General features: G+C 52.4%; 2 protein-coding genes and 1 pseudogene across 2 annotated transcripts; all 3 read left to right on the top strand.

Annotated features, from left to right (window-relative positions):
• The first annotated feature begins 8 nt into the window (after positions 1-8).
• On the top strand, positions 9-5,182 carry LOC133922475 (probable inactive purple acid phosphatase 27). The gene is made up of 13 exons (XM_062367838.1): positions 9-494; positions 597-684; positions 2,070-2,339; positions 2,429-2,537; positions 2,638-2,755; positions 2,838-2,970; positions 3,108-3,295; positions 3,406-3,592; positions 3,683-3,750; positions 3,928-4,021; positions 4,133-4,321; positions 4,492-4,572; positions 4,787-5,182. The coding sequence occupies exons 1-13, from the start codon at positions 178-180 to the stop codon at positions 4,880-4,882; spliced, it is 1,938 nt and encodes a 645-aa protein (XP_062223822.1). The 5' UTR covers positions 9-177; the 3' UTR covers positions 4,883-5,182.
• A 724-nt stretch (positions 5,183-5,906) lies between these two features.
• Positions 5,907-8,425, top strand: LOC133885343 (probable inactive purple acid phosphatase 27; annotated as a pseudogene).
• Positions 8,426-14,638: 6,213 nt separating this feature from the next.
• Positions 14,639-16,069, top strand: LOC133890026 (uncharacterized). The gene has a single exon (XM_062330466.1). It carries the CDS (start codon positions 15,143-15,145, stop codon positions 15,800-15,802), a length of 660 nt encoding a protein of 219 aa, XP_062186450.1. The 5' UTR covers positions 14,639-15,142; the 3' UTR covers positions 15,803-16,069.
• The last annotated feature ends 11,798 nt before the right edge of the window (positions 16,070-27,867 follow it).

Here is a 27,867-nt window from a genome sequence, read left to right as displayed (position 1 = left end):
GGGGCGTGGGGAGACGTGCCGTTGGCGTTGGCTCGGCCGTAGCGTGCCCGGCTCCTTCCTCCGCTGCCTATAAGCCTAGCTCCACGCACATTTTGTGCGCGGCCGCACGTAGCCACACGCGCCCTCGCGTGCAGTTCGGCTGGTGTACGTGGGCGCGCGCGCGGAGGGCCAGTTGCGATGGGTTTCCTCGACTCCCGCGTCGCGGTGCTTGTGCTCGTGCTCGTGCTCCTCGGCCTGTGCACCGCCGTCGCGTGCTCGACGCCTCTACCGCCGGCGGAGATGTTGCACGAGAGCTACGCGGGGAAGTCGGAGTTCAGGACGGTGAACCGAAAGAAGCTGGGCTCGTGCCTGAACCCGAGCCCGTACCTGGCGATCAATGTCAGCACCGGCGGGTCGCCGCTCCCCGACGAGGCGTTCCTCAAGGTGACCGTCGCCGGCGTCCTCAAGCCCGACGACTCCGACTGGGTCGCCATGGTCACGCCTTCCAACTCCAGGTAAATCAACAAACAAGAGGCTAGCTAGCACTGATTTGATTGAGTATTTGAATTTCCCAGTAGTGTTTCGATCTTTTTCGTGGATCGCTCCGTGAATTGCAGTGTTGCCGGATGCCCTCTGAGTGGAGTGAACTACGTCGAGACTGGCGATCTGGCGAATCTCCCGCTTCTGTGCCACTACCCTGTCAAGGTGAGTTTTGCATGATGTGCTGTTTTTCGGCTTTTCCTTTCGTACTCGCTAGTTGTTAGTTATAGTAATATCTGTATACTAATCCCGGAAGGAATCGGAGGCCTCCCAGCCCTCGCGCGCCTTTCCATAAATCCGCGGTCGACACATGTCCCGCAGCCCGTTCACAGCCGTTTGATCCCTGTCTAAGGCACATCCGTCCGTCCGCATGCCCCCTCAGCCATGTCGTTCGTCAGGCGTGGAATTGGTGGCCCCGCAGCAATCCTCGCGGTCACCCACAGGCCCACGACCGCATAGGGTTCGGCATCGCCCTCATCTTCCCGCGTCTCCCCTCTCAAGCGTCGCCTCTAGATGCCAGGGAGAAGGCTTCTCCGGCCGGCTCCTCCGTGTCCGCTTTTACCCGTCATCGCTTGCCTGGAATGACGCCGGTCCATCGGGTTCCGCAGCGGCGAGAGGACGCTACGACAGCGCTGGTACCCCACGGCGGCGAACTCCTCGAGCTCGCGAAATCCGTCATCGCTGACGCTGGTGCCCCCCAAGGCGCCAAACCCCTCGACCTCGCGAGATCCGACTGCCTTCGGTTGCAACACATTCATGACCGCCGTGAAGCTAGCCTCGCCAGCGCGCCAGGCTAGTTATTAGCTAATAACGGTACTAGTTGCCAGTTGCAATATAAACCTCTTTCTGCCATGTTCAAGTTTTCCTTAATTAAGAGGTTTCCTAGTTTACGATAACGACATAGCCTCAACCCAGTGCAACATGTCTATGCATTTGTCTCCTTGATTGGGCATCCCTGCAAGGCTGCAAGAAGGAAGAAGCAACATACGCGCTCTACGGTGTCTAGATGACGTGTGTCTGCATGATTCATTCATGCGGGCAAAGTGTTATCCTTCGTCGTGCTAGTGTCGTATAGAGATTTTTTTTTGAAATAATATTATTTTATTGAAAATTGCAAAACTATTATTTAAAATGAAAATTTTATAGAAATAGATGTAAGTGGAACACAATGCTGACTAGTCACTTATCTGTAATTGGAGTTCCGACCTCCCATTTCGTACACACGTGGAGACGTGTCGGCATACCATTTGCTAACATGTCATGCGTCTGCGAATGATATTAAAAAATTATAATTTTTTCATATAATTTCAGATAAAGATAATATTTATATAAAAATTATATCTATCGATGATATCTATAAATTTATGATTGAACATTTTTCTATCTAAATCTGTTTAAAGGCCAAAAAATATGGTAAGACGTGAACTTGCACATGATCTTTAGGGCCGTCCACAAATAATGGGCCTCGTACAGATGGGCCAAATTACGTCCAGTTCTGGATACAGAACTCAGCTTCACCTGCTTGACACGACGCCTGCATGGGAGTGCAGGCCCAGTACCTGACGAGCGACCCCGGCTACATGGGCTGCAAAAACGAGGGGTGCGGGAAGCGCGACGCGTCCGGCGCCTGCCAGGCCCGGACCTGCGCCGCCACCCTCACCTTCCACGTCGTCAACTTCCGTACCGACGTCGAGTTCGTCCTCTTCTCCGGCGGCTTCAAGACGCCGTGCGTCCTCAGGCGGTCCGGCGCGCTCCGGTTCGCCAACCCAGCCAAGCCGCTCTACGGCCACCTCTCCAGCACCGACTCCAAGGCCACCTCGGTGAGCACAGCCTCAGCATCCCACGGTGTTCTCTGCAAATGCAGCTGCAAAGTACTCGTATCTGACCGGTGGGCGCATGGCTGTCGCAGATGAGGCTTACATGGGTGAGCGGAGACGGGAAGCCGCAGCAGGTGCAGTACGGAGAGGGCAAGTCTGCTACTTCTCAAGTCGGCACGTTCACGCAGAAGGATATGTGCGGTGAGTGATCGAATGTTATATCCCAGGAAGAGGACATTCTAAAATGAAATGTGACCATGTTTGATTATGCGTTTCCTCGGATGAAATTGTCTGCGTGCAGGTATCGCCGTGTTGCCGAGCCCTGCCAAGGATTTCGGGTGGCATGACCCGGGCTACATCCACTCGGCCGTCATGACTGGGCTTCAGTCCTCTCAGTCCTACACTTACAGTTACGGAAGGTAGAGCCTGAGTTCTCTTGCGTCTAAGATCCTTGACAACATTTTATCCGCAATTAGTTTAGTGCCTTTCTTGTTTGTGCAGTGATTCTGTGGGCTGGAGTGACACGATTAAATTCAGAACCCCACCAGCTGCGGGTTCAGATGAGCTATCCTTTGTGATCTATGGTGATATGGGGAAGGCTCCACTGGACCCATCAGTGGAACACTACATTCAGGTAGACAGTAAAAATGTGGCCTTGATGCAGGATTGCCCATGTAAATTGTACCTTTTCATACGATATGCTCTGCTTGTATTAAGTCTGAAAAGTATGCACTAGTTGTAAATCATAATGTTTACGACAAGCGTCTGCAGCCTGGGTCGATTTCTGTGGCCACGGCAGTAGCTCAAGAGATTTCAACCGGAAAGGTCGACTCGATCTTCCATATAGGAGACATCAGTTATGCCACGGGCTTTCTGGTCGAATGGGACTTCTTCCTTCACCTCATCACGCCACTCGCTTCTCAAGTCTCGTACATGACCGCTATTGGAAATCATGAAAGGTGACTGATGCTTTCAGAATCTTACACCTTCGCCGTAATTTGAACAGCAGTGAATTTGCATTGCGAAGTTGTGCACCATTATTAACAGGAACTGATTATGTTGTCCTCAGGGATTATGCAGACTCTGGATCAGTGTATGTGACCCCGGATTCAGGTGGCGAATGTGGAGTCGCCTACGAGTCCTACTTCCCCATGCCTGCTGTCAGTAAGGACAAGCCGTGGTATTCGATTGAGCAAGGGAGCGTTCACTTCATTGTGATGTCGACCGAGCATGAGTGGTCAGAGAAGTCACAACAGGTATATAATTAAATTGGACCTTTTCCGTTTCTGATCCAGATTTGGAAATTAATATATTGTTTTTTCTGAAAACTTTTGTTGTTTGAGTAGTACAATTGGATGGATGAAGATTTGTCATCGGTCAACCGAACAAGAACACCATGGGTAATCTTTATTGGGTGAGTTAACTACTCGTATTTCTTCTGACAATAGCTTGGCTAAAGACAGATCAGGCATAACAACAGTTGCAACATGAGACAGGACCTTATTTCTTGGTGTATTTTGATACTCTGGATTCTGGAATGTGTGCTGTCAGACACAAGAAACAACATTTGCCATTTCACTGCCCATTGCAGGCATAGGCCCATGTATTCCAGCAATGGGGGTATACTGCCCAGCGTGGATTCAAACTTTGTTGCCTCCGTTGAGCCACTCCTGCTCGACAACCAGGTAAGAAATCACAGTGAAAATTGAAAATAGACTGCACCACATTATTCTTACAGAATTGTTCGTGTGATTACAATATGCTGATCGCCTCATGCTTTGTCTTTGGTTGAGTAGGTGGATTTGGTTTTCTTCGGCCATGTACACAATTACGAGAGGACCTGTGCAGTATACCAGGGTAAATGCACAGGTATGCCAAAGAAGGATGCAAGCGGAATTGATACCTATGACAACACCAAATATACCGCACCAATTCATGCCATTGTCGGAGCAGGAGGGTTCAACTTGGACAACTTCCCTGAGAATGTAAGAGTTATAACTAGTCTTTTGTATGTTCTCCACAGCAAGTAGTGCATAATCTTGATGCAGTAGGGCGTTAACGATGATTCAATAAATGATAGGACTTGAGAGATGATTGGGAATTGATGTTCGATATAAGTTCATGAACAATCTTGTCTTGATGTCCAAATATTTAGGTGGAGAGCTGGAGCTTATCGAGGGTTTCAGAGTTCGGCTATGCTAGGGTGCATGCCACAAGAACTGATATGCTAGTTCAGGTCAGTTTTATCTTCCCATTCTTTTATTTTCCCTATCTTTCTCTCTTTTCACGTGTTTAAAAATAGTATTTCAAAGATGGAAGTGGCTGAATAAATAAAACTGCATTATTAAAGCATGATTTTTAATTAAACAAACTTAATCAACATTTTGGTGTTTGTAAATGATTTGGCATTTGCATTGAAGTCTGAACAACTGTTATCCTGTTTTCTTCAGTTTGTAAACTCAAGTACAATGGCGGTCCGGGACCAATTTAGGATCGTGAGGGGAGCTTCAGCAAAGAAGCCTCGGAACCTGACAATTCAACAGTAGCTGCATCTTGTGGCAAAAAGTTGAAACTGGAGCTACGTCCTTTTTGTATTGCTATACTGTAAATTGGTGCTGAATTTCAGATTAGTGTATAGTCCATAAATACTTGTATTTATTGTTACCACGACATTTACATCAATAGTGCCTTTTCACACTGATTCTAGTTTCTTATTATGTTCAGCCGGTCTCATTTTATATTAGCACAGCCTCCTGAAGGCTTCATGTACAGTTCCTTGATGCTCAGGATAGAAGATCAATCTTCTGAGACATTATCTACGAAACTGAAAGAGCTACCGCAGGGTAAATACTGGTTAGCTACCTGAGGCTGAGCGGCTGAGCCTGCTATCCCATGACATACAACACAGCTACGCCATGCTTCTTTCCTTGCAATGCTGAAACTAATCCTCCAGTCCAACCGTCCAAGATATACAACAAGAGTAACCCCATATGGTTCAATGGTTGGACAACCGTACCATTTTACAATGTTCCGATCCAATAGAAAACAGAAGAACAAAAACATGAAACTACAATTTGGCGCGTCATAAATTCTGCTGTAAAAATTATGAAAACATTTCTCATTCCCACGGTTATCTTCTTATATCGACAAATCCAGGAGTTTCCCGAACTGGCAGGAATGCAGGAGCTATTGATATATGACGCTGAAGCTTCTTTTTTTACAAAAAAATGCTGAAGCTAAACTGCTAGACATCATGTAGTACAGCGCGCGCTTAGGACTAAACTGTAGACCGTCCACACGGGCAGGGGAAAGGCGTCCTTGTTAGGCACTGTTTGGATGCGTCTAATCCTGGACCAATCCACGTGGAGGAGCAAAGAATTTAAACTGAATTCCCGACCCACCCGGTCAAGGTTGGGCACTTGGGCTGTTCCATACAGGCTAAAGTGTTGGTTTGGCCCGAACGGCCTGGTCCGCACGCGCGCCTCCTCCTGCTGCCTATAAGCTTAGCTTGCCGCACGTAGCAACACGCGCGCGTGAGGTTTGGCTGGTGTGCGCGGGGCAGTTGCTGCGATGGGTCTCTCCGACTCCGGCGCCACTTTGCTTGTGCTCCTCGGCCTCTGCGTCGCCGTCTCGTGCTCGACGCCTCTGCCGCCGCCGGAGATGTTGCACCAGAGCTTCGCCGGGAAGTCGGAGTGTTCAGGACGGTCAACCGGAAGAGGCTAGGCTCGTGCCTGAGCCCGAGCTCATACCTGGCGATCAACGTCAGCACCGGCAGCGCGGCGCTCCGACGGAGCCTTCCTCGAGGTGACCGTCGCCGGCGTCCTCAAGCTCGACAACATCTGGGTCGCCATGATCACGCCTTCCAACTCCAGCAGGTAAATTTAGAAAGCAAGGTAGATTTAACTGACCGATCGTTCCTATGGATCTCTCCGTGAATTATTAATGCATGCATGCGCATGCAGTGTCTCCGGATGCCCTCTGATTGGTGTGAACTACGTCGAGACCGGTGATCTGGCGAATCTCCCGCTCCTATGCCACTACCCTGTCAAGGTGATCACTTTTACATGCACTGTGTTTTTCACTGCCTTTTCTTTTTTGTGGTTACTCGCGCTAGTTGATCCATAGCTACTAGCGGTGCTACGGTAGTTGCCACAAAAAATGCTATATGAACTTTGTCGCGTCAATTTTTTTCCTTAATTAGTCTCACAAGAAATCAAGAATGGTTGCATGAGCTAGGCTAAGCTAGCGTGCAAACATCAACCATACGTATGGGCCGTACATGGGCACATCACATGCATGACTTGCGTTGCATGGTTCAACCCGGCAAACCGTGCAGTTGAAGCTTTGAAAGCAGTGCATCCTCGTACCGTGCTAGCGTAATGGATGAAGCGTAAAGACATGAACTCGCGCCCAACACGATCTTCGGCCCCGTCCCAAATAGTGGAGCGAAACAATGAGGTCTACAATTGACACACGAATCCTTCGATGGGAGTGCAAGCCCAGCACTTGACAAGCGACCATGGCTACCTGCGCTGCAAGAACGCGGCGTGCCGGGTCCGGACCTGCGCCGCCACGCTCACGTTCCACGTCATCAACTTCCACACCAATGTCGAGTTCGTCCTCTTCTCCGGCGGCTTCAGGACGCCGTGCGTCCTCAAGCGGTCCGGCGCGCTCCGGTTCGCTAACCCCGCTAGGCCGCTCTACGGACACCTCTCGAGCACCGACTCCAAGGCCACCTCGGTGAGGAATCCCACAGTTTCCACCGCGCTTTTCTGCAAATGCAACTGCACGGCGCTCATTTCCGAGCGCTGGACGCATGGTTGTCGCATATGAGGCTTACATGGGTGAGTGGAGACGGGAGGCCGCAGCAAGTGCAGTTCGGAGCCGGCAAGTCTGCTGCTTCTCAAGTCACAACGTTCACGCAGAAGGATATGTGCAGTGAGTGCTCCTATTTTCTTTTTATTTTTTATCACAGGAAGAGGACATTTGTTTTTGGCGCTCACAGGAAGAGGACATTGTGAAAAGAAATGTTGCCGAGTCCTGCCAAGGATTTCGGGTGGCATGACCCCGGATACATCCACTCGGCCGTCATGACTGGGCTCCAGCCATCTCAGTCCTACTCTTACCGTTACGGAAGGTAAAGTTCTCTTGTGACTAAGAACGATCCTTGCAAGCATTTGATCAGTAAGTCAGAACTAGAAGGTGCCGCAAATGCTATTAACATGTCAGCCCCAGTCCCGCAGTTTCGGTTCTCATTGCGAAGATGCTTCATGAGTTCATTGGTAGCTTTTGTGTTTGTGATTGTGCAGTGATTCTGTGGGTTGGAGTGACACACTCAAATTCAGAACGCCACCAGCTGCTGGTTCAGATGAGCTATCCTTTGTGATCTATGGTGACATGGGGAAGGCTCCACTGGACCCGTCAGTGGAACACTACATTCAGGTACATAAAAATGTTGCATCCATGCAAAATTACTGAAGATATGATATTTTGCATCCAGATTGTACATTCCCATATGACGTGTTCTGATTATACCAAGTAAAAAAAAGTACTTTTTGAAAATAGTATAAAGAAAATGCACCCGGCGTAATATTCATGGCACACATTTGCAGCCTGGATCGATTTCTGTGGCCAAAGGCCCAAAGCCGTGGCTAAAGAGATCCAAACCGGAAAGGTCGACTCGATCTTCCATGTAGAAGCCATCAGCTATGTTACGGGCTTTCTGGTTGAATAGAATTGTAGAATCAAAATGACGATTATAATTAGATATATAAAAATATTATATTCATATAAAATTGCTAAATATATTATATTTTACATTCAGATTGTACATTCCCATAATGACGTGTTCTGATTGTACCAAGTAAAAAAAAAAGTACTTTTTGAAAAGAGTATAAAGAAAATGCACCCGGCGTAACGTTGATGGCACACATTTACAGCCTGGATCGGTTTCTGTGGCCAAGGCAGTGGCTAAAGAGATCCAAACCGCAAAGGTCGACTCGATCTTCCACATAGGAGACATCAGCTATGCTACGGGCTTTCATATTGAATGGGACGGTAGGAGTAAAAATGGTAATCAGAGAAGGTGAATAAACGTTTTATTAAATTTTAAAAAAAATTGATGATTTTTTTTTAGTTTAATCACCTAACACATCTTAAAAATTTAAACGGAAGTAAATAGATAGAAACAAAGAAAAAAACTACTTGTAACTCTATAGATGGGATATTAGCACAAGGTTTCATTTAAAATTATTTCATAATCATAGTAAAAAAAACTCATAACTTAAAAAAAAAACTCAAGAAGATGGTCATCGAGCGAAAAAACTGTCTAAGTTGATGACTTAGAGACAATGAAATATGAGACCTAAATTTGTACTAGTGAATGCATATTTTATACCCCTAGCAACAAGAATAATCAATTTACAAAGATAGAAAAATTGCAGCTTAAAAAGAAAAACGAAAATCACAACAGAAAAAGGAAAACTTGCAACCTTACAAGATAACTAATAGAGGAAAACTAAAAAGAGATGAATTAAAACACAAGCGTAAATAAGAACTTCATTTCTTGCAAAGATTAGCCCTATTTTAAATGGATTACAAAGATTTTACATACAAAAGCTCACACCTAATATGAAGGCTAAGCATTCCTCCCTCTTTTTTTAAAACCCTAGCACAAGGGCTCAAAATAGTTGGTTGAACTCCTCTCATAGCTATATCCCTCTATTTATAGGTCTAGGAAACTTGACTGTTAAGTTTTCTAACTTATTACTAAAATACTTCTCTCTTGTAGTATACTCCTATCTACTATCGATGATATTTTGGTCTATTTCTTACTCTGTCCATAAAACGGTCATGTCGACTTCACGACTTAGCTTCGCCTCAGCATAAGCTTCACGATGGTGCCACATGCTCCTCCAATCCTCCCACGATTTTAAGATCCAACCGTGAAACTCTCTGCACGCTTCTCAAAGCATGACTCGTCACTTGGTTACACCTTAAGCAAACGCTCTGATGTCGACACGTGTATCATATCTTGCGATCCTGACCACCAGTAAGTCTCTTCCGCTACTAATCCCTCTGGCCGCCTTATTACTTGCATCGGTATCCCTTTCACTTGAATTTGTCAACATACCATCTTAATCATCTATTTCATGCTTTGCTTGATCTTCATGTGTACAGCTAGGATCAACCGGCACCAAGCATCCGCTTAGCCCTGATCACCCGCCGTCGACTGTCAAGTTGCATCTGTCACCTAAGCAAACATATTTCTACAACTCCAACTCCAGTTAGTCCATAATCAAAATGCTCAAACCATGCTGAAACAATCCAAAACTTAACAAACCAAATCGACAACCTTATCAATCACTCATCACATATAAACCAAGGTACATTTCAACTTGGTTTCTCAATCTTCCTCTTGATAAATGCATTGACAACACCTCAAAACACAAAGATTTTAGTTTGAAAAATATAGGCCCATTCAAGTGACAAAAAACTCAAAAAAGGGCAAAAACATGTCACTTGGCATAAGAAAGGTTGCATGAGGACTGAGAGAGGCAAAGACAATCTAAAAACCACAAAAGAGCAATAACAACTCAAAACACACAAAATCAAATGCCCCCCTGATGAATGCATATTTTTTATTTATGCAAGATTTTTCTTTGATTTGATGTAAAATTTTCATTTTCCCTTTTTTCATTCATTTCTAGCTTTTGCAAATATTAAGGACAAAACATTATACAATGCATGAATATGCAATCCTAATGAGCTTTCACAAGTATACCACAAAGTATTTGCAAAAGCTAAAAATGTCAAAGAGCTATGAAAAGTAGAAGATGGAGCTCACAAATGCACAAAGGCTCAACAAGAAACAGTGACACAAGAACATGATGTTGTATAAGCTAGACCCGAAGAATTAGTTGGCGTATTTAATTTCACATAGCTGAATCATGTTCAAAACGATCACCACATAAGCATCCACTCGTGCCGAGGCAATACAAGCATTAAGAGCTAGCCAACTTCAATCTCAAACTAGACAAACAAGCATTCATGACAGTAGGCTATGAAATGCTCATATATGAAACTAAAACTTAGTTAGATCAAGTGATTTAAAACAAAATTGAGCAATTAGGTATATTTATTTCATTTTTATCCTCAAGTTGCCTCTTATCCTAGCAACGTGTCGCGCGATTGGGTACGACTGTCGGAGGGTGAACTCCTAAAGCAGGGATCCGGAGGGACCCCCTTTGAGATTCGGCCGGGGGGATGATTCTGAATCTGTTTGCGGGTGAAGTAAATGGGCGTAAATGCGATGGCAGGTGGAATGGAATGATCGAATGCCAAATGCAGTAAATGCACTGGAGGGATTTTTAGACAAGTTCGGACCGCACTGAGCGTAACATCCTACTCTTGTGTGTATGCTATAAATGCACTGAGGATGTCTCTCAAGGATGTTGCTGGTTACAAGAATGTTTGTCTATCCTAGAGCTTCGGGCTCCTTGTTCTTCAGTGGTCTCAACTTATGTGCTTGTACTGGGGTGTTCTTCTGTCTTCGGTCTTCGTTCCTGTCCGAGAGAGAGAGAGTCAGGGAGCTGGATCCCGCTGGATTCGGCCCCCTTCTCTGTGTCCACCGGCTCCTCTTAAATACCCGCCGGCGGTAGCGTACCCCGAAGGGGAGGGCACGAGTTCCAAGACGCCATAAATGGAAAAGAAGCCATTATGGGCTGCGACGCGAAGTGACGGCGGGGTTGAAAATACACCCCCCGCCCGGTCTCGGTCGTCATGATGGCGTTGGCAACGGGCGTCGCGAAGAGGGCCCACCGGACAGCCACAGAGCAGCCCGGCATGCCCGCCCGGTCTTGTTCGCCTGACACAGCAGGGTGGCAGGCGGGGCGCCTTGGGCCTCGCGATGCTATCCCGAGGCGCGCCAGATGATGCGGGATGGGACCCATGCATTAAATGTCCCCACGCCTCTCTGCCAAACCGTGGCAGGGGCTGACACCGAGCGTGGTAGGAGCAGTTGGAAGTGACAGGCCACGCGCCCTCTTAAATGCGACATTGGGCCTTTCACTGGTTGACACCTCACCGCTGGGTCTCTATGGGGGCCACCGGTGAAGGAATTCTTAGGCCGTTGGGGAACCGAGTGCTCGAGGGTCACTGTTCACAGACCCGAGCACTCTCTCCCGGATATACCCTTTCTTGGTCCTCGGGGAACCGAGTGCTCGGGGGCCACTGTTCACAGCCCTGAGCACTCTCTCCCGGAATTGACTGTTCAGATCCTCGGGGAACCGAGTGCTCGGGGGCCGCTGTTCGCAGCCCCGAGCATTCTCTCCCGGAACTACCTTCCTTGGGTCCTCGAGGTACTCTGGTGCTCGGAGGCCACTGTTCGCAGCCCCGAGCATACCCTTCCCGGTACTCATCTTTTCTGGTCGTCGGGGGACTTGAGTGCTCGGGGGCCACTGTTCATGACCCCGAGCACTCTCTTCCCGGCACTTGGTCTTCGCAGATCATCGGGGAACTCGGGTACTCGGGGACCACTGTTCATGGCCCCGAGCGCCCTCTCCCGGGACTTAGTCTTCTCGCGCTTCGGGGAGATCATCCCCGCAGGAGGTCGCCAAGTGGCAACCTGCTGGTCTGACCTCGGGACTCGGGGACCCCTGGTTTCTGTGTCACCGACAACGACAAACACCATGAAGCTTCAAGACAATCGTATTGGATCACATTTTATCACAAGACACTTGATTTCACAAGATTATTCATATTTTAATAAAGAATCAAGTTTTCACATGATCAAATCAAATAGTGTCTTTACGACACAAGGAACACATGTTCCCCTAAAGTTTATCATGATCTAAACATTTGAAAAAGACAAAAAATATAGTGCAATATTTCTCAATCCACTGACTTAAACCAAGAAGCCTAGAGTAAGATATTCATCAAACTAGATTTAATACAAGTATTGACTAAGTTAAATTAATTACGAATATGGTGATCAAGAATGTAGCATTTCACAGTCTATATGATTCATAAAATTTTCAAATTTTATCTTAAGAAAAGCTAGATTACTTGAAATATTTCATGTCAAAGCATCAAGAGGGGCCTAAGATTAAAGTTTGCTTCGCACAACTACTCAACTTAGTCCAAATTCAAATCTAGCAATCGAAAATACTAAAGACATATAAGTCAAAGCTCAACTACTATGATTATCTTATATGATACCATGCAATACAAATGTAACAAAAGTAAGATAGAATATATAGAGTCAACTCCCCCCTCTCACAATATCATAAGAATAGCACACACTAAGCTCTCCCATCAAATAAACAAATCTATTAGCATCTAGAGGTTTAGTGGAAATATTGGCTAGTTGTTGTTGGGTATCAATATATTTTAAGTCTATATCCCTCTTCGCATTATGGTCTTTCAGAAAGTAGAATCTCACATCTATGTATTTGATTCTAAAGTGCTGGACTGGATTATTAGCTAAGCTTATGGCATTGGTGTTGTCATACAAAAGTGACACACTCCTGAAATCTAACATAAAGTCTCTCAAGGTAGCAATCATCCAAAAAATTTGTGAGCAACAACTAACGGCAACAATATATTCAGCTTCAGTAGTAGACTGCACAATGCTAGTCTATTTACGAGAAGACCAACATACAAGAGAAATACACAAGAAATAATACGTATCAGAAGTATTCTTCCTATCAATTATACACCTAGAAAAATATATACCCAAAAAACCTCAAAGATAAAGTGAAGAGGAAGCAGAAAAGCAGAGTCCATACTCGAGAGTGTACTTGAACTATCTCAGAATGTGTTTCACCGCTTGGCGATGAGACATCCTCGGTGAAGTTTGGAAGCACGTGTAGAGGCAGACGACGAAGTGGATGTCCGGTCTTGTCGTCGTCAGGTACAGGAGGGAGCCAATCATGCTTCTGAACTCCCGCGATTTACCATCTTCATCTGGATCAAGCACAGTCGAGATAGTCATCAATGTCGTCAAAGGCTTCGCGTCGCTCATGTCAAACTTCTTCAGCAGCTTCTTGGTGTACTTCGTCTGGTGGACGAATGTACCCTACTTGCATTGTTTGATTTTAAGTCAAAAAAGAAGTTGAGCTTACTCATCATCGATATCTCAAACTTCCCGCTCATAGTTTCTGCAAATTTGACCACAAGCATATGAGAAAAGCCACTAAAAATAATATCATTCACGCAAATCTGAACAAATAGAAAATCTTTACTATACCTGAGAGTGAATAAAAGTTTTATCAACTGACACTATGACATACTCATGCTCTAACAAAAAGACCAAAGTCTATCATACCGAGTACTAGGTGCTTGTTTAAATCCATATAAAATTTTCTGAAGCTTATATACTCTATGTGAATATTTGATTTGCTCAAAATTTGAAAGTTACTTGACATAAACCTCTTCATATATAAAACTATCTAGAAACGCACTGACTTAAGCTAAAATGGAATCGCTAGATTTAGCCTGTTTTGATACTGTTTTTGTTGCTTGTCGTTGTCTTGATATTATTGTGGCCACAAGCCTGTCAGATCGCAAGTCACAAGTTACAATGCTGGTCTCAAATTTGAAATAGTTGATTTCCTTGGGAATTATCTGGGTAGACAGTATTATGAAAATAGTATTCCCAATACCACAGGACGGAACAAGTAAGGCTTCCTCTTCTAGATGGTGAGCTGAATTTTGCTCCAGACACTTATGTTCTTATTACTTTCAACTCTTTACTCAAAATGTGTTGTATGCAGGGCATGGCTGCTAGCTTGGAGGAGCAGTTTTCCACTGTGAGGATCTGGACACTAGAGATGCCTGAGCCGAATCTGAAGGTTGTCACAGACTACTTAAGATGCTTTCTTACTTTTCTGATATCTTAACTGCAAAGTTTCTGCTGTTGATATGCAGTGTTTTCCTTTTGCTTAACACTTGTTCAATTTGATGCCTCAATGATCTAATACATGCAATTGTAGTAAGACGATTCACTGTTGTTGGTTGTTCATAATCATGCATGAATAATATTTCATTTCTTAGTGCAAGATATTAACTGTACAATGCCTCTTCAATATGTTACTGCACTTTCTTTAGCAAAGTGCAAACAGAACTTTATGTAATTACTTTGGATTATACATAGATTGAAGTCATTTGGAGCATATGAATCGAGTTGGAGTTCGGCGTGCTAGCAGGTGGTCCCTCAGCTCCCATCTTCGCATGTCGCCTTCAGATCCTCCCTCGCCGCTCCACTCCACACTCGCCTCTCGCCCCTCATCTCCACCGTCGCTTTGCACTCCGCTATAGTTTAATACGTGCAATCACTTTTTAGATCTATTGATATAAGTAATATCTATGCATATGTTTGATGTATGTAAATTTTTTATCCTAAACGTTTTGTTGGTATAGAGGTGAGTAGTTATACTTCCAATGTCTAAAAATGAGTGTGGATTTGCTACCCAGATGGCTACCCCGTACATGGCCACAAGCCTTCTATCAAAGATTCCTCATCGAGATCTGTGCTACACCCAACAGTGAATCGGACGTTTAAGTCCTGTGGTGGATTCACTACAGAAACTGGCAATTCCTGAAAGCAGCATGTCGATCAAATCTGGGTCCCAACTCCCGACGACTAACTTAGGTTGGAAAGACATGAACCACACTATCCCCCCACCCACCCGCGGTATGGTCCTCCACCACCACCGCGATCAATATAGACGTACGTCCCTATTTCCCATCAAGGAGATGGAAATTGGAATTCGTATCTCAAATCAAACCGGCAAGCACGCAGCGCCATGTCCGGAACGCCCGACGCCGACTCCGGCCGAGAGGGCTTCACATGCAGCGCGCTGCTCATGTGCCTCTACCTACTGGGCCTCTCCAAGAAGAAACCGGAGGAGGCGACCAGCACGAGCCGGCCGCCAGTGGAGCCGGGACCGGACCAGCCTCCGGAGCAGGAGCCCCCTTACGCGCCGAGCCGGGCCGCCTCCCTGGAGAAGTTCGAGTGCGCGTCGCTCTACTCCGGCAACAACACCGTCTTCGACTTCGTGATGGAGGGAGGGGAGGAGGAGCAGGCTGGCGCGCGAGCGATTCACGGGTACTGCCCGTCGCCGTGCTTCGAGCTGCCCGTGGAGCTGATAAGGGCCGGCAAACGATGCGGGGTTGTCGCCGCTGCTAGCAACGACCCGGTCACGGCCGCGTTCGTGTTCGGCGACCATCGAGGGGGCGCTTTGAAGAAGATGGCGTCGTGCCTGGCGTCCGGGGTCGAGGGCAAAGAGACGCGGCCGCCGCACCTCGTGAGGTTCTTGTCGGCGTCGGGTTCTAGCGAGCCGCGGCCTCCCGTGATGCCTTCCCGTGCCGCACCAAAGGGGGCGGCGGTTGACGGAGATTGCGAGTTCGCTGATGGCGCTTGCGTGCAACGGCAGGACGAAGGCCGTCGTGTGACGGCTGTTTGACACGCTGCACGCGCAGGCAGCATGTTTGGTTCGTTTTATCCATGTATGTATGAAATCGACATCGCCATTTTTTTCTTTCAAGTGGTCGGTAATTTTCTCGTTCTCTTCACAAGATTTGGATTGCTTTCTTCTTAGTCACAATTAATTAGCTCGAGTCATGGAGAAAGCATGCTTGCATGTCTTCTTGCACATAGGAAAGGATCAACATATTCCAGAACATGACACATCAGACAACTAGGTGTAGAATTGACTTTCTCATACGCAAAAGAAGACTATAGCTATGAGATGTCTAATTCAGATGCACGTTGTCTTCTTCTTTTTTACATAGTGGTTCTGTACATACTCTATTCTGCAGCAACAGGGGCCATGACTTTCAGTGGCTACATCGTGTGCACATTTAGAGGGGACGGTTAGGAAGCTTTTTATCTAGTTTAGGTGATTGACTAGATTACGTGTAGTAGATTAACTATTTTAGACCCATTTTATAGTGTTTGTTTTGTGTTTTTGTTTCTCTTTTTTATGTGTATCTTAGTTATATAGAGACCGGTAACATGCTATTTGATAGTTGTATGTATTGATGTGTCCATAAGAGTTAATAAAGTTTCCGTTATCAAAAAAATTCAGAAACGAGTTGGGCATGCCTCAGGCGAGGAATTGCAATTGCAGATGGATGAACCACCCAAACTTAGTTTACAATTGCGTATTTCTGCTGAGAAGGAACGAATCATGTCGGGTACAAGCACCAGTACTCATATCGGGCTCCGTCCCCATGCGAAGCGTCTCGGCTGTGCGCGTCCTCATGTCGAACTCCTCGCAATGCTGATGACGAGGGCACCCGACAACGCGAAGGTACATCTCCTGGCCGAAGTAGATGCGGTCGCCCCGCGCGCCGTTGCACCGTGACGACGGGACGGGCACGGAGTATAGGGAAGCCTCTTGCAGGGGCCCGGAGGTCGAGCTCTGGGAGCTGGGTCATGTCTCCGGATTGAGGGTTCAGCAAGAAACAGCTCTGCTCGTTGCGCAAGATGACCCGTCCGTCGCTGGTTGACCCGATGCTTTCGGGAATCTTCTCCTCGGGGAGAGGGAAGCGGTGGCCGGCGACCGTGGCGCCGTCAGAGGACAGGCTGGATAGTTTGAAGTCTGGCAGCAACAGCCGCGGGAGCGGCGGGTGTAGGTGCACCACGGCGGGCACCACGCGCGGCAGACGGCGGTGCAGCGACCGTTGTCCGGGAGCGAGTTGGCGTGGTGGAGGCGTGGAGCACGATGCCGAGGAGGTCCATCTGGGCCTCCTGCCAGGGCGAAGGATGCGCCGGCGACCTCTTGCTTCGCGCTGCGTCCGCCGTCTTGTATCTAGCTTGGTACGTACGTAGGTGGTCTGCAATGCAAAGCAAGATCCGATTGATAATAATCGATTGGCCGGGGTTTTAAGGTTCGTGCCTTTGTTGGACTCGTACAAATTTTATTTCGTCTTTTTTGTGGGAAAATTGGCAGGTGCTCTGCTCTACCTTCTCGTTCAGAAATAAGATTCGTGCTTGCTGAGATATTTTTCTCATCTATAACGGGTGCGCCAGCAATTGATTAGATACATATAAGTGTTCCATAAATCAAATGAAGGGATAATTAAAAAAAACTACTGCTCCTGGTATTATTATAAGCTTGCCATTAAAAAATTATAAAAATACCATTAAAACTGTCGTTCGAGTGTTGTCGGAGAGTGAACTCCTATCGCAGGGATCCCGAGAGACCCTTTTTTAGAGATTCGGCCGGGGGGGTGATCCTGGGAAAGCTTGTTGGGAAATAAGCAGGAACGGAAATAAATGTGATGGCTAGTGGGAGACGATCACCCTAATGCAAGAAAAAAAGGGGGTACGCCGGGTGTTAGACAGGTTCGGGCCGCACGGAGGCGTAACACCCTACTCCTGTATGAGTGCTATATTTATCCTTGAAGGGGATTCTTCAAGGAGGTATCTGGTTCTAAGGGTAGAACTGTTTACAAAGAGCTTGAGGCTCTTATGTTCTAGCTTAACTTGGGCTGGTTCGAGTGTCCGTTAATCTATCTTTGACCTGGTTCGTCGGAGATTGTTGGTTGTCTGGTGCTCGGGGGCTGTCGTTCTTCCTCTTTTTCACCACACCTTCATGTTCTCCATCCTTTTCTTTTATAGGTGCGCCGACCTCAACATATCCTGAATGGGAAAGGGGGGACGCGAATGCCAAAGTCCCACGGAGAAAGGCGCAATCATCTCATCTTGGTGAAGTGACAGGGGCGGTGGAGAAATGCGGCGCGCATTCGACCTCCAGCCGCTGCGGAAGCCTCGGGGCGCCATGAAAGGGGCCCACCGGGCAGCCTCAGAGGTGCCCGGTGCGTCCACCCTGTCTTGTTCTTCTACCAGGGCAGGGTGGCAGGCCGAGCGCTTCGATTCTGGCAACGTTATCCCGAGGCACCTGGATGAAACGGGACGGGACCCGTGCATTTAATGGACCCACGCCCTCCTGCCAGTGCATGGCAGGGTCTGACACTGGGGCGTGGGCAGCCGAGAATGTCAGGATGTCAGAATGTCAGACCGCGCGTGCCTATTAAATGCGGCATTGGGCCTTTGACTGGATGACACCCTGACGACGGGACCCTTCGGGTCTTTGAATGATCTTGCGCGAACCTTCGGGGAACCGAGTCATCGGGGGCTGCCACGTGCAGCCCCGAGCACTCTCTCCCGAGCACTGCGGTGGGGCCTTCGGGGCACCGAGTCCTCGGGGGCTGCCACGTGCAGCCCCGAGCACTCTCTCCCGAGCACTTCGGCGGGACCTTCGGGGCACCGAGTCCTCGGGGGCTGCCACGTGCAACCCCGAGCACTCTCTCCCGAGCACTTCGGTGGGACCTTCGGGGAACCGAGTCCTCGGGGGCTGCCACGTGCAGCCCCGAGCACTCTCTCCCGAGCACTTCGGTGGGACCTTCGGGGCACCGAGTCCTCGGGGGCTGCCACGTGCAGCCCCGAGCACTCTCTCCCGAGCACTTCCTTCTTGGCATTTGGGCTCGGCGGATCATCGGGGAACTAGGGTGCTCGGGAACCAGAGGCGGCGGCCCCGAGCACCTTCTCCCGGGGCTTAGCCTCTTCTTACCTTGCAGGGTGGTGACATGTGGTAGATGGCCGGCCTGGCCTCGGGACTTAGGGACCCCTGGTTCTGAATACACCGACAGTAGCCCCCGGGCCCGTTGGTAGCCGATGGGACGGAGACTGTGAATGGGCCCTTCGTCGCGACCGAGGCCAAGGCTGGCGCGGACGCCATGTGGCAAGCTTTCGAGAGGTGGCCCTTGCGGACCTAGACCTCAAGTACGTTCCAACGGGAAAATGAGTGGACGCGTGTCCACACAAATTCCGAAGGGTATGATAACCATACGGGCAGCACGCGCGGTCGCCGCGCAGATCGAGGAAAATACGCCTGGCAACCGCTGACATCGCGCGATCGGCGGGAGATTCGCCTGACAGTTGCGTCGATCGAGGCGACGCTTCGCCGAGCGAACCGTCTGGGGTGGCAGTTTTTGAATTTTGAACTATAAAAAGGGGGAATGGATCGGACCGTTTCCCTTTTTTACGCTCTCTCGCACTTGCGCTCCTGCCTTCTTTGTGCTCCGAAGCCCTCAGGAAACTCCCAGGCGACCGGAGCGTTCTCCCTTCTCTCTCTCTTCACCACCAAAAAACACCCTCCATCCTGACGAGATGACGAGGGTTGGAGGAGGTCACCGGGACAAGACTTCGGACAGCATCTTGCCGGAGTCTCGTCTGAGGAACGAGGAGGCGGCGGATAAGATTAGGAAGCTGTTGGTACCGGAGGGTCAGGAAGGTGCCGTGGTGGTGAGGCCGGCGACTCTGACGCCGGCGACGACCGTCCCTGGGCGGACCGTCCTCTTCACCTCTTTCGTGGCGGCGGGGCTAGTGCCGCCGTTCTCCGCCTTCTTTCTGCAAGTGCTGGAGACGTACGGCATTCAAATGGTGCACCTAAGCCCCAATTCCGTCGTGGCGTTGGCGGTCTTCGCGCATCTCTGCGAAATGTTCGTGGGGGTGATGCCGTCGGCGACGCTGCTTCGCCACTTCTTCGTCCTTCGGCCGGTGGGGAAGAAGAGGGGGCACTCCACGGTGGACGTCGCGGGGTGCTGCAACCTTCGGCTCCGGGAAGGCCTGGGGGACCATTATATTCCCCAGGTGATGCGCAGCAAGTGGGAGGAATGGCGACGGGACTGGTTCTTCGTCGACATCGACCCCCACGAGCGCCTCGAATTGCCAGAGAAGGCGGCGGAACCTCGGCGATCGACGTGGGAGGCGCCGCCACCAGAAGATGCGAGACTGAAGCCGGTGCTGGAGCGCATCCTGGAACTGCGCGAGGGCGGGCTGACCTCAGTCATGGTGGTTGTGGACTTTCTGCGCCGTCGGTTGGCGCCCTTGCGAGAGCGGGCCCGACCAAGCTGGTTCTACACCGGGCCGGAGGACATCACCAGGACCCAGATTGGCGCGAGCTGGGATCTGGGGCAGGCGGAGCTGCGAGGGATGACCCGAGTGATCACCGGGACGGAGGACATGAGCCGGGCGGAGCTCCCGTGGCCGGAGATGGCGCTCTGCGCCAATCCCAACCGGGTGGCCATCATGGCGGGGCTGCCGGAGTTCGATGCCCAGGGGCCCGTGGACCGGCCACGAAGCCGGAGTCCCGAGGCCTCCGAACTCCCCGGGCTGGAGGAACTACTTGGCGAGGAGGTCGCTGGTAGCTCGGCGCGGGCTGGCGACGGGGCCGCCGCTAGCAGCAGCCGCCGTGCCAGAGAGGAGGGCGCCACTGAAGTCGTTGAGGAGTTGGCGCCGGGAGACCGGGGAAAGCGTCCCCGGGCCTTGATCCTAGTGCCAGACTCTCCGCCGTCGCCGACGGCAGCGGCGGCATTTCCGGTGCTGGAGCCGCGCCTGGTGCGGATGGGGCCTGCATCGGCGCCCGCGACCCGCACGGCGGAGACCGAGACCCGTGCGGCGGCACCCGAGGCCCGCACGACGGCGCCCGTGGCCCGCGCAGCGGCTCAGCCGAGCCCCCAGCGGAAGAGGCGGCGGGAGGGGTCCGGACCGACGGCGCCGGACCCGGACATCAGGCTCCCAGCGGCCAAATGGCGGTATCGGTGAGTCTTCTTTCTTGCTTTTCCATGGGCATTTCCGGCCCGAACTAAGTTTTGACAATTTTCACTTGTTTCCCGTAGGTCGGCCGCAGGCGCTGCTGCGACGGAGAGAGAACAGGCGCCGGGGCCAGAGCCGAGCCCGCCCGCTGCGCCAACGGAGGCCGGCACAGGAACGGCGGAGGCGCCAATTGACGTGGCGGCCTCTGGGAGAGAGGCGGAGGCGGCGACCAAGAGAAGGGCGCCGGCGGAACCTACCCCGGGCGCGGAGAGCCCGGGGCGGATAACGGTGGAGGCGGATGTTCTGCCGGGGCCGGTGGACAGGGCGGCCGATGCGGGAATGCGGCCGCCGTCTGAGACCTTGGCTCCGGCGGAGCCTACCCCGGGCAGGCAGAGCCCGGGGCGGATGGCGGTGCAAGGCCCTGCGGAGAGCTCGGCCCCCCTGGAGGCACTCTGCGGAGAAGCCTGGGCCCCACCGGTGCCCGGTCAGCCCGCCGATCCTTTCCTGGCCGCCATTGAAGGCGTCCAAGTAGCGGTTGGGCGGCTGGGCGCAGTGGTGAACGCCAAGGAGGGGGAGCTCGAGGCCGAGCGCGCACGCCTGGCACTGGAGAAGGCGCAGCTGGCGGGCGCCCAGGAGGAGGCCCGTGCGGCAGCCGCGCGGGAGCAGAAGCTCCTAGAAGACATCCGCGCGGAAGCCGCGCGGGAACGAGAAACTCTGAAGACCGCGTGGGCAGAAGCCGCGCGGGAACGAGAAGACGCCGCCCGCTTGGCCGAGGCGTCGAGGCAGCAAGCTGCCGAGGCCCTTGCCAGGATGGGGCAGGCGCAGGAGAGGGAGGTGGCAGTCGCAGCCCGGGAGCAGGCTGCGGAGGAGCGGCAAGCCGAGCTGGCCCGCCGGGAGGGCGCGGACGAGAAAACGCGCGCCGACCTCCAGCGCCGGGAAGACGACCTCCGGAAGATCAGAGAAGAAATCAAGCGCTGGGAAGAGGAAGTCTCCATCCGGGAAGTGGACAATGAGCTATCGACGTCGGATCTCGGTGCCCGGGAGGATTCGGTGGCCCAGCAGGAGGATGTGTTGGCCCGGCGGGAGAATGAGCTGAGTCACCGAGAAGGCGAACTGAGTCGCCGAGAGGGCAAAGCTGCTGCTGCGGCGGCCGCTGCGGCTACCAGGGCGGAGGAGAACGCGAAGCACGAGGCGGAACTGGCCGAGCGCGAACGCGCCTTGTCCGAGATGGTGGCCAAGACGAAGCAGGCTGCTGCCTCCACCGCGGCTGGCGGTTCTTCCGGTCCGGCCGGGGACCAGGGACTCGAGGCACAGCTGCGGGCCGCCAGGGAGAAGCTCGAGACCGCCTTTGTCTCGCGGGTCAACCTCGAGCATATGCTGGAGGACATACTCCGGCGGATGCGACGGGCCGTGGAGAAGGGTGGTCTCGGACGGCTTGTCGACGACAAGAAGGGCGACGGCCCCGCACGACAAGTGTTGGGGCTGCAGCAGGTCTGCGAGCGCCTCGAGACCCTGCCTTGGGCAGTTCAGGAACTTGCCGCCCGGGAGGGACGTGGCTTGGCACGTGCCGTGGCCGAGCACGTCCTGGCCTGCTACCGAAGCAGGGACCCGAACTTCCCATTGGAGCCGGCGCGAGAGGGAGTAGTCGAGGCTGAGGAGGAGGCCGCCCGGGCAGCGGTTAGGAGTACCGCCTCCGTGGTGGCGGCCGGCTTCAGGCGAGAGGTGCCGCCGCCGCCAGCCCCCGGGGACGACTCGGAGGATTCAGCCGACGCCTCTGCCGCCGACTAGGCCTTCTGTGCCCTCTTTTCTTTTGTTGTAGATGTAGGAGTGAATATTAGGAGTGAACCCTTAGAAAACGCCTTGTATATGTCTTGTGAATATAATGGCAGCTTTTCCTTGGGCTCGCAACTCCAATTTCTCTATGTGTTTGATGTTTCTTTTGGTATTCTGCCTGGAAGTCCCGGGGAGTACTCAGTCGGGCCGTTCCCGACCTTCCCATCCCCGAGAAATGAAGTTGTTCCGATTGCTGACGTTGGCGCAGCCAGCCCTCAAGCTCTCGCGAGTCCGCACTGCCTAGGTTAAGAAACGAAGACACAGACTCCCTTGCCCGGGAGATAGATCGATCCTGCTCGGAACACGCCGTGCCTAATGAACACTTTTTCACTTTGCGACCACTCAGTTAGTAGAAGGGAGACGTGTGCGGGCGAGAATGTGACCAAGAGTCCTCGCGGTCCGGTGGTGCCCGGGCTTGAAACGGGCCGGACCGAGCACTGACAGCCTGCCCCCGAGACCTGAGCTCCGGACTACCCGAGTAGCTCGAGCGATAGGATTACCCAGGGTACCCGAGGACTCGGTAGTGCTCGGGGTCCATAAAAGCGGACCGAACACCACGACGACCACGAAGGGCTTCGGTCAGACATTATCGTAAGCACGCTACTCTTTTCTGCAAACCGCTCTGTCGTTCTGGGAAAAAGTAGACACGCGGCAGGGTTTTTGCGTGCGAGGAGACCACCTCGCCGAACAGATTAAACCGCGAGAGCCCCCGAGAGTGACTCGAGGACATAAATTTACTTAAAGCAGACTTGTCTGAATATAACCACTCACCGGACAGCTGTCGGCCTTTTGGCTCATCGATCCAGGAGGGATGTGCTTCCGAGCTCGGGTGCCCGGGGACTTGATTCTTTCAACGGAGCGCCCGAGTGCCCAGAGGCATACGAGGCTCCTAGGGTCGGGTGATCTCGACCACCCAAGCCTAAGTGGTAGGACCACCCGAGGACCCTTGGGGCCGACCAGGGACCGGGGCATTGAAGCCCTCGCGGCCGAACTGCTCGTGATTGCCAGCCTGTGACTTAAGAGAGAATATAGAATTTCTTTGTCTGGTGCGCTCTGTTAGTGCGGTACTTGCTATAGACTGCTCTCGTTTTTGACCCGAGACCTCTCGAATACCCAAACCGGCGGACAAGAGCGGACAGAGGCATAACCTAGAGGTCCTATGGTTCGGTGTCGTCCGGGTATGACAGACCAGACCGAGCACCGACAGCCCGCTCCGGGGGCCCGAGCTCCGGACTACTCGAGCAGCTCGAGCGATTGGATTACCCAGAGCACCCCGAAACTTGGTAGTGCCCGGGAGCCTGTCACGACACCGAACACCACAGCCTACCATGCCGGACGTAGGTCAGCGGCGACTGCTCGCATGCATACCGATTCGGGATTCTTTTGTCAGCGGGGAAAAAGAGAGAGCGAACTTTTTCTCGCACAACCGAGCTCCTCACCAGACATATTAAACATACAGAATCCAGAAAAAGTATTTTGATATAGCGATTGCTTATTGAAAAACTTAATGTGCAATATTTACAAGGTTGGGTGACATCGACTTACCCCACGGGGCGAAGCCTTCAGACTGCTCGGGCGGGGAGAAGCCCCCGGCCTTACTAACCTGAACCGCGAGCACGACCATCTACGGGTAGAAGCGTCGAAGATGCTCGATGTTCCACGGATTCGGGAGTGGCTGTCCTTCCTCCGTCGCCAACCTGAAAGAACCTGCCCGGGGGACCGCGATCACGGTGAAGGGACCTTCCCACACAGGGGATAACTTATTCATTCCTTCGCGCGACTGGATGCGTCGGAGAACTAGGTCCCCCACCTCGAGAGACCGGGCCCGGATATGGCGCAGATGGTAACGCCGCAGACCCTGTTGGTACCGAGCCGCCCGGACAGCAGCACGCCGCCGGCGCTCTTCCAGGTAGTCTACGTCGTCGCGCCTTTGATGCTCCTGCTCACCCTCAGAGTATGCATGCACTCGAGGGGAACCCAGAGTGAGCTCAGAGGGGAGGACTGCTTCGGCGCCGTAGACGAGGAAGAAAGGAGTCTCCCCGGTGGCGCGGCTTGGCGTAGTCCGATTGGCCCACAGCACGGCTGGTAGCTCGTCTACCCATCCCTTCCCGTGCTTAGCGAGCACGTTATAGGTCCGGGTTTTGAGGCCCTTTAGTATCTCCGCGTTGGTGCGCTCAACCTGTCCGTTACTCCGAGGATGAGCGACGGACGCGAAGCAAAGCTTGATGCCGAGATCTTCGCAATAGTCCCCGAACAAGGCACTAGTGAACTGGGTGCCGTTGTCGGTGATGATCCGATTGGGGACGCCAAAGCGGCTAGTGATGCCGCGGATAAACTGGAGCGCCGTGTTTTTGGTCACCTTGATGACTGGGACCGCCTCCGGCCACTTGGTGAATTTGTCGATAGCGACATATAGGTATGCATAGCCCCCGACTGCTCGGGGGAATGGACCCAGAATGTCCAAACCCCAGACCGCGAAAGGCCATGACAGGGGAATGGTATGGAGAGCCTGAGCTGGCTGGTGAATCTGCTTTGCATGGAACTGGCATGCCCTGCAGCGCCGAACCAGCTCGGAAGCATCCTGGAGAGCTGTAGGCCAGTAGAAACCTTGCCGGAAGGCTTTCCCGACTAGCGTGCGGAACGATGAATGGCCACCGCACTCGCCCTCGTGGACCTCAGCGAGAAGATCGCCGCCTTCTGCCCGAGAGATGCATTTCAGGAGGATACCTCCTGCGCTACGTCGGTAGAGATCCCCATCTATAATGGCATAGCGTTTGGACTGCCGAGCAACCCTTTCGGCAGACGCCTCATCCTCGGGTAGGAACTTTTCTTTCAAGTACCCTCGGATGTCAGACATCCACGAGGCATCTTGAGAACATTCGGCGAGCACAGCGCACTCGCCGGACGGCGGAGCCCTGACGGGGTTTCCCACTGAGGGCACCGCCGGGGTCCCCTGAATTGAGTTCGAGGTTTCCCCTTCATCCTGTTCGGCAGGCAGGACGGAAGGCCGTGCGAGTCTTTCTTCAAAGACTCCGGCAGGGACGCGCGCGTGTGAGGAGGCCAGGCGAGAGAGCTCGTCGGCCGGAGCATTGTCGCGGCGAGGGATATGCCGCAATTCGAGGCCGTCGAAGCGTCTCTCGAGCTTTCTGACTGTATCCACGTACGCTGCCATTTGAGGATCCGTGCACTGGTACTCCTTGGATACCTGGTTGACGACCAGTTGGGAGTCCCCTTTGACCAGGAGGCGACGAATCCCGAGCCCCACCGCAGCCCGGAGGCCGGCGATGAGACCTTCATACTCCGCCATGTTGTTGGATGCGCGGAACTGCAACTGTACGACGTACCGGAGCTCTTCACCCATTGGGGAGGTGAGAACCACTCCGGCCCCTGCGCCTTTCAGCGAGAGGGAGCCGTCGAAGTGCATGACCCAGTACCCGGGCGCGTCGTGCCCGGGATAGGCAGAAACCTCTTCTGGGACGACGCAGGGGACGGGCGTCCACTCTGCCAAGAAGTCGGAGAGCGCCTGGCTTTTGATTGCCGGGCGACTGACGAAGTGTAGGTCGAACTCCGCCAGCTCTACTGCCCATTTGACAACGCGCCCGGTGCCTTCCCGGTTCCGGAGAATGGGTCCCAGAGGATAAGTAGTGACCACCGAGACCTTGTGCGCCTGGAAGTAGTGGCGCAGCTTCCGGGAGGCGATGAGCACGGCATAGAGCAGCTTCTGAGCTTGGGGATACCTTGTCTTGGCCTCCCGGAGGACCTCGCTGACGAAGTACACCGGTCGCTGTACCCGGCAGGCCCGGATAGTGGCCGCACCCGGGGGGCTGCCACAGCCCTCGGGGTCGGCGACATGGTCGGGGCTGGCCGGGCACTCGAGCTCGATTTCTTGGCTGGGAAGAGCAGTGTGCTCGGGCTCGACCCCTTGCTCCGGGGGAGCCACTAGGACAGGTGAGTGGTCGAGGACCTCTGGGAGCTGGGACCCAGCACCCGGCCCTGAGCACTCATCACGCTCCACCACCAGCACTATGCTCACGACCTGTGGAGTGGCCGAAACATAAAGTAGTAGGGGCTCACCTTGGGAGGGAGCCACCAAAACAGGTGGCGAGGTAAGGTACTTTTTTAAGTCGTGGAAGGCCTGCTCGGCTTCCGACGTCCAGTCAAAACGACCGGATTTCTTCAAAAGCTTGAAGAGGGGGAGCCCCCGCTCCCCGAGCTTGGAGATGAAGCGCCCGAGGGCTGCCATGCAGCCGGCGAGGCGCTGGACCTCCTTGAGTCGAACCGGGGGTCGCATCTGCTCGATGGCCCGGATCTTCTCCGGATTGACCTCGATTCCTCGGCCAGAGACCAAGAAACCAAGGAGCTTGCCCGCCGGCACCCCGAAGACACATTTCTCCGGGTTGAGCTTGAGGCGGGTAGAGCGGAGACTGTTGAAAGTCTCGGCAAGGTCCTCGAGCAGGGTGGCGCGGTCTCGGGTTTTGACCACGAGATCGTCGATGTAGGCCTCGACGTTGCGGCCAACCTGCGAGTTAAGAGTGATACGAATGGCGCGTTGGAAGGATGATCCAGCGTTGCGCAGGCCGAAAGGCATTGACATGTAGCAATAAGTCCCCACCGGGGTAGTAAAAGCAGTTTTTTCCTCGTCCCCTACGGCCATGCGAATCTGGTGATACCCAGAGTTTGCATCTAGGAAGCACAAAAGATCACATCCCGCAGTTGAATCTACGATTTGATCAATGCAAGGTAAGGGGAAGGGATCTTTAGGACAAGCCTTGTTAAGGTCGGTGTAGTCCACGCACATGCGAAGCTTGCCGTTGGCCTTCGGGACGATGACTGGATTTGCTAGCCAGTCGGGGTGGAGGACTTCTCGGATGAATCCGGCGTCGAGGAGCTTGCGGACCTGCTCGCGGATAAACTCCTGGCGCTCTGGCGCCTGCCGCCGGACCTTCTGCTTCACCGGGCGGGCGTCCGGACGCACAGCCAAGTGATGCTCGATCACCTTCCTAGGGATCCCGGGCATGTCGGACGGTTGCCAGGCAAACACGTCCACGTTAGCCCGGAGGAAGGCGACGAGCGCGCTTTCCTATTTGCTGC

Source organism: Phragmites australis, chromosome 1 (assembly GCF_958298935.1).
Source record: "Phragmites australis chromosome 1, lpPhrAust1.1, whole genome shotgun sequence".
Classification (NCBI taxonomy): domain Eukaryota; kingdom Viridiplantae; phylum Streptophyta; class Magnoliopsida; order Poales; family Poaceae; genus Phragmites; species Phragmites australis.
The sequence above is the reverse complement of the archived record's forward strand: the minus strand, read 5'-3'. Positions and strand labels throughout refer to the sequence as shown.

Coding starts and splice junctions, on each gene's coding strand:
- LOC133890026 (XM_062330466.1), top strand. CDS start 15,143: ATGTCCGGAACGCCCGACGCCGACTCCGGCCGAGAGGGCTTCACATGC.
- LOC133922475 (XM_062367838.1), top strand. CDS start 178: ATGGGTTTCCTCGACTCCCGCGTCGCGGTGCTTGTGCTCGTGCTCGTG. Junction 2,538..2,637: donor CACGCAGAAGGATATGTGCG/GTGAGTGATCGA, acceptor GTCTGCGTGCAG/GTATCGCCGTGTTGCCGAGC. Junction 3,593..3,682: donor GGTCAGAGAAGTCACAACAG/GTATATAATTAA, acceptor TTGTTTGAGTAG/TACAATTGGATGGATGAAGA.